General features: G+C 34.7%; 1 protein-coding gene across 3 annotated transcripts in view; it reads left to right on the plus strand.

Annotated features, from left to right (window-relative positions):
- The window catches only part of ECT2 (epithelial cell transforming 2), a 64,302-nt gene extending 62,901 nt beyond the window's left edge, over positions 1-1,401 (plus strand). Inside the window, exon 24 of one of the 3 annotated variants that reach the window (XM_047786651.1) lies at positions 88-1,401. In XM_047786651.1, coding sequence (XP_047642607.1) covers positions 88-177 — 90 coding nt within the window. In that variant the 3' untranslated portion in view covers positions 178-1,401. The remainder of the gene's footprint in view (positions 1-87) is intronic. The other 2 variants (XM_047786661.1, XM_047786642.1) reach the window with 2 other exon arrangements.
- The last annotated feature ends 5,534 nt before the right edge of the window (positions 1,402-6,935 follow it).

Consider the following 6,935-nt stretch of genomic DNA (forward strand, 5'->3'; position numbering starts at 1 on the left):
TAAAAAATGATACGTGTTACTAAACTGTATATTACAGTAGTTTTTTTTAAAAGAACTATTTTAAGTATAAAATATTTGTCTTTACAGGGTATCCCATCTCCCTCCCTTGTCAGCCTTCCTTCCTTCTTTGAAAGGAGAAGTCATACTTTAAGTAGATCTACAACTCATTTGATATGAAGCTTAAAAAAATCTTAATTTGTAGAATTTATAAACACTTCATACTCAATAAGAAACTGACTTAAATGGTACTTGCCGTTAGCACTTGGTTAAAGCTGGAAAGAAGGTAACACTAAACTATATCATTTTGTTTTCTTCTTGAAAGAGTAAGGTTGACCTCTTACATTTTTCAAGTTAATTCATGTAAAAATTATATTGATTTTGATGTAATTTTTCTCTTTGTTGAATCCAATTGAAGACCAATAATATAAGTTATTCATGATATTAGTAACTTTGCAATGTGATACAGTAAATAAATCTTATTGGTGGATGCCAAATACTGCTGTGAATCTCTTTGTACAGTGTCCCTGAATGAATTTTTGGAAATAAATATTTGTGTATCTCAATTTGTGCAGAAATTAAGTGAAATCACAGTACTTACAGGCTAAAAACCTCCATAGATCTCTGAATATCAGGGTATTGTTTCACATGTGCTATTTGAAGTAGTTATTTGACTGCTTCTCTTGTATGTAGTTTATTTTATGAAGATATAACATGTGGATTTAAAAAGATTTGCCCCTGTTAACAAGCATAACAGTTAAAGGAGATGGTTTCAAAGTACGTTTAGAAATTGAGATAGGGACAGAAAGATTAAAAAATAATGTATATTTTGAATAAACATGATATTAGTATATACATGTAGCTATTTCAGAGAAAATATAGTGATTTTAGCTACTACCAAATCTTGATTTAGTTTGATAGTGTATATAATTTTGTTTTGAAGGATGGGAAATTGTGGTAAAGATTGTTTATACTCTTTATGAAGTAATTCTAAAGTTGGCATCAATTTCAGTAATCTACTGTAAAATACATAGATATGTGTATGGTCAGTTTTTTATTGTGGCTTCATGAATAAATGTAAAATTGAAATACATTTATTTGCTTTGTAGAATATTTTTCAAACTCTTGGTATCTTTCACAATAGTCTCTTTTTGAATAGTAATACAAAATAATCAAGTTCATACGAATAAATGCATTTTTATTTCTTACTTGTTTAGGGAGTACTGCAAATGTTTGTCATTTAGCAATTTTCAGTTATCTGTTACAGTACTTTAACTGACTATATAGATTTTTCCTATGCCACATATGTGCCACTTTTAAATAGTAAATGACTTTTTTTTGCTATATTTGTAAAGCAGTTGTATTAGGAAGAACTTTGTAAATAAATACTTAAAACTCATATGTGGTTTATGTTTCATGTTTCAAACAGTTCTTTTAGACAGATTTTCATAGGCCACTATGCATGCCTATATCAGTCTCAGCTCTGTTGTGTATATACTTGCATACATTTATTTGTTTATGCCTTCCTCCATTAATATTTTTAAGCATTATGTATACTGGGTCATATGTAGGTTGGGAGTCTTTAATTTGGAATCTACTTTGTAGAATGGAGGCAATGAATCCTGTGATATTTTATATAAAATGTGTTTATGTGCACGTATGCATTTTTCCTGGCAGAAAATACACATCTTTTAGCATTTTATTGGGATGGAGCTATGATTCCTTCCAAGGGTGTAGGTTTTCCAGGGTGAGAAAATTATATAAGCCATTGAGTTGGGAATGTATTGAGTATTCATTGGCAAAATTTAGCAGGTAGTTAATTTAGTTAACAGGTAGTTATTTATTTATTTATTTTTTGTCTTTTTTTAGGGCTGCACCCATGGCATATGGAAGTTCCCAGTCTAGGGGTCGAATCAGAGCTGTGGTCTCTGGCCTATACCACAGCTCATGGCAACACCAGATCCTTAACCCACTGAGGAAGGCCAGGGATCGAACCTACATCCTCATGAATACTAGTCAGATTTGTTTCTGCTGAGCCACAATGGGAACTCCAGCAGGTAGTTAATTTTAAAGGGAGGTTTTCAAAGTCAATCTGGGAGGGTGCTATGAGTTTAGATACAGGTAGTTATGAGCAAATTGGAACTCATTACTGCGACAAAACACCACAATTCTCATAGACATATTTCTAGAAAAACATAATGTATTAATTCTGATATAGGAAGAAATAGAAAAGGTAAGTATTCCTATAAACTAAAAAAGTGGAATCCACATTTAAGCAAATTCCTAAAAAAAAAATCACCAGGCCCAGATGGCTTCACTGGATAGTAATGTTCAATATTTAATGAAGAGTTAATACCAATCTTACACAAATTCTTGAGAATAGAGGAAGGAAACTTCCCAACTCGTTTTATGAGTTCTGGATAACCTTGAACATTTTAAGATAGATTAATCTTATTTGCAAAAATACATGCAAGATTTCAAAATAAAATATTAACAAATGAAGTTTAAAAAATAATTGTAGGAGTTCCCGTCGTGGCACAGTGGTTAATGAATCCGACTAGGAACCATGAGGTGGTGGGTTCGGTCCCTGCCCTTGCTCAGTGGGTTAACGATCCGGCGTTGCCATGAGCTGTGGTGTAGGTTGCAGACGCAGCTCGGATCCCGCGTTGCTGTGGCTCTGGCGTAGGCCAATGGCTACAGCTCCGATTTGACCCCTAGCCTGGGAGCCTCCATATGCCGTGGGAGCTGCCCAAAGAAATAGCAAAAAGACCAAAAAAAAAATTGTAATATATAAGAAGATTTATGTATCATAACCAAGTTGGGTTTATGCCTGGCACAAAAAATTGTTTTAATTTTAGATAATTTATCAGTATATTTTCCTGCTTTAATAGGTTTAGGGAGAAAATTGTTATCTTTGTAGTTGCAGAAAAAAATCTGATAAATTTGTCTGCTATGGTCAGACTTTTTTCAGTTTGGGAGTGGAATGGAACATCCTTAAACTGATAAAGATTATCTACCAAAGAACTATAACAAACATTACACTTAGTGATGAAACCTTGGCAACATCATCTTAGTGGTCAGAAAGGAGAGGGGTGTCCACTTCCCTACCTTTAATCAATGTTTTACTATCTTCCCTTCCACTGCAGTATTGTAAAAAAAAATGGTACAAAAAATTAGAAAAGAAAAACCAATGCTGTTATTATTCACAGGTATGCTTGTATATGTAGGAAATCCTAAAGAATCTACAGATATGTTCCTAGATTAAATTCTGATACAAAATCAATATACAAATATCAGGAGTTCCCACTGTGGTGCATTGGGATTGGCAGCATCTCTGCTGTGCCAGGATGCAAGTTCAACCCTGAGACAGGCACAGGGGTTAAAGGCTCCTGCATTGCCACAGCTGTGGTGTAGGTTGCAACTGAGGCTGAGATCTGATTCCTGGCTCAGAAACTCCAGGGCAGTCAAAAAAGAATGTGTGTGTGTATGTATGTATATCAGTCGTATTTCTTAATACCAGCCACAAAAAGGTTAAAAATGCTTTTTCTTAAAACATACCTGTTAGGGGAGTTCCATTGTGGTGTAGTGGAAATGAATCTGTCTACTATCTATGAGGATGTGAAATCTCTGGCCTCTCGATGGGTGAGTCAGGGATCTGGCACTGCCATGAGCTGTGGTGTAGGTCGAAGATTCGGCTCAGATCCTGCATTCCTGTTGCTGTGGCATAGGCCAGCAACTGCAGCTCCAATTCAGCTCCTATCCTGGGAACTTCCATATGCCTCGAGTTCAGCTCTAAAAATAAAAAAGCGAAAAAAAAAGAAAGAAAGAAAAGGTACCTGTAAAATGGCATAAAACCACTGATATTCTTGAGACTAATGAAAGATGTACAAGATCCTACAGAGAAGACGGTGGGACTTTATATTAATTAAAGACCTTAATAGAGATATTTTACCATGGCCATGGGTTGGTTACTCCCTTCAGTTTTGAAGAATAACCATTTCCCCAAATTAAACTATAAATTCAAACAAAGCCAATCAAAATACAAAGAAAAGAGAAGGAAATTAATATCTTCACATGCTCTAAAAAATGAATTTGGAGGTAATTACAGACCTAAATATGAAAGATAAAACTATAAAGATTTTACTTGATGATATAGGAGAGTATCTTAATCTATTGAGTTGGAAAAGATTGCTTAAAATATTTTCTTAAAATAATTGTAGTGGGAAAGATCTACATTAAAATTAAGAACTTCTAGCCATGAAAAGACATTATTAAGAGAGTGAAAGTAGCGTATATGTTTGTGATATTTATATAACTGACAACCGGCTCATATCCAAAATATATAAATAACAAAAAAAATCTGAAAAATCAGACATCTCTATAGAAAAAAACGCATTTTACAAGTGAGGAAAACCAAATAGCTAATGAACTTATTTAAAAAAAAAAATGTTCCTTAGAGGGGGTTCACGTTGTGGTGCTGTGGAAATGAATCCGACTAGGAATCATGAGGTTGTGGGCTCGATTCCCAGCCTCAGTTGGTCAAGGATCCAGCTTTGCTGTGAGCCGTGGTGTAGGTCTCAGACGAGGCTCAAATCTGGTGTTACTGTAACTGTGGCGTAAGCCAGCAGCTGTAGCTCCGATTCGACCCCTAGCCTGGGAACCTCCATATGCCATGAGTGCCCTAAAAGAAAAAGTAAATGTTCTTTAGAGTTCCCTTCTGGCTCACTGGGTTAAGGATCCAGCATTGTCACTGCAGCAGCTCAGGTTACTGCTGTGGTGTGAGTTCATTCCCTGGCGCAGGAACTAACTTCCACATGCCATGAACATGGCCAAAAAAAAAAAAAAGGAAAGTTCCTTATTCATAATGCAGAAAAATGTAAAATGAGATAATATTTTTTTACACCAGGGATGAATGCATTTTATCTACTTATAATAACATTAATTTCAGGTGCATACTGAGTGAAACTCAAGTCAGAAAAGTGCATACAGCATTATTCTACATAAAGTTCAGAACAAGAAAAACAGTTATTTAGGAATAGATAACTGGTAACATTTTGAAGAAAAGCAAGGGCATGATTAGTACAAAATTCTGGATAAACAACTCTCAGAAGGGTAGGTTTAGGGAGCGATGTGGTCAGAGGTGGGCAGGGGGAGGAGCATCTAAGGTACTGATAACTTAATACAGGATGATATATGTACATGGATGTTTATTTTGTTATTCTCATAATATTCATTTTAAGTTGTATTATGTATTTCACCATAAAATTTTTTAAAGAGGGAAAAAAAAATCCTCAAAATAGCAATAGCATAAAGTCAGCTGAACACAATACTTTGTAACAGCTGCCAGCGAATATCATGGTTCATAATGGAATACTAACACTGTTGTATTAAATTAGGAAAAGATAGATTTACCCTCCATCACCACAACTATTTATTTGGTTTTTAAAGTTTTAATGAAGTCAGTAATACCAAATAATTAAGTAATTGGTATACCTTTTCTTAAAAGAATAGACAAATTATTAATAATGTGGCTGTATTGTCCAAAGACTTCCCTAAAAATCTTAGAATTAATATTTGGCTAGTTACATGATATATAATACAAAAATCAAAAGTTTTTCTTCAAGTTGATAATATCTAGTTAACGTTTGAAGCAACAAATAAAAAATTCTCCTTACAATAGTGACAGTTTATAAAACCCCTTGAAATAAATTTAATCAGAAAGGAATGGGGAGTTCCTGTTGTAGCTCAGTGGTAATGAGACTGACTAGTATCCACAAGCATTCTGGTTTGATCCCTGGCCCCGCTCAGTGGGTTAAGGATCCAGCATTGCCATGAGCTGTGGTGTAGGTCGCAGATGGGGCTTGGATCTGGCAGCTGCAGTTCTGATTCGGCGCCTAGCCTGGGAACTTCCCTATGCCAAGAGTGAAGACCTGGGGGAAAAAAAAAAAAGAAAGAAGGAAACAGACCCTGTGGGAATACAAATCCTTATTACATAAAGCATATAAATCAATCTTGAATGAGCTTAGAGAATTTTTCCTAATGGCAATACGTAGTATTGAAAATAACTTCAACTACATGTCTAAATTCACTGTTTCCATTTAGAATCTTATTTATAAAAAGTTATTGACATATAATTGGCATATAATGTTAATTTTACAATTTTTTTCTTATAACAGTTTTTAAGACTTAGACTCTTAGCAACTTGCAAATATACAGTATAGTATTATAGTCACCATGCTGTACCTTACACCCCCATGACCTATTTAACACTGGAAGTTTATACCTTTTGACTCATTTTGCTAATCCCCACCACACTCCCTACCTCTGGCAACCGCCAATCTGTTCTCTAAATACATGAACTCATGTTTCTTGTTTTTTTTTTTTTAGATTCCACATCAAAGTGAGGCCATAAAGTATTTGTCTTTCTCTATTTCACTTAGTATAATGCCCTCATGTTCCCACCATGTTGTCAGAAATGGCAAGATTTCCTTTTTTTTTTTAATAAAATTGCTGAATAATATTCCTCCGTGTGTGTATTCCTCTATGTGTGTTTGTGTGTTTGATTTTCTTTATCCATTCGTCCAATCAATGGACAGCATGTTTCCATGTCTTGACTATGAATAATGCTGTAATGAACATAGGGTCATGTATCTTTTGAAATTAGTGTTTTCTGTGTCTTTGGATGGAATTATGGATTGTGTGGTAGTTCTATGTGTAATTTTTTGAGGAACGCTCATTCTGTTTTCCACAATTTACATTCTTAACCACAGTGCACAACTGTTCCCTTTTTTCTACAGCCTCACCAACTCTTTTTTTACCACTCTGTTCATAGCTATTCTAGCAGGTAAGAAGTGATGTTTCATTGTGGTTTTGATTTGCATTTCCCTGATGATTAGTGATATCAAGTACATTTTCATATGCCTGTAGACCATCTGCAT

This window comes from Phacochoerus africanus, chromosome 1 (assembly GCF_016906955.1).
Source record: "Phacochoerus africanus isolate WHEZ1 chromosome 1, ROS_Pafr_v1, whole genome shotgun sequence".
NCBI lineage: Eukaryota > Metazoa > Chordata > Mammalia > Artiodactyla > Suidae > Phacochoerus > Phacochoerus africanus.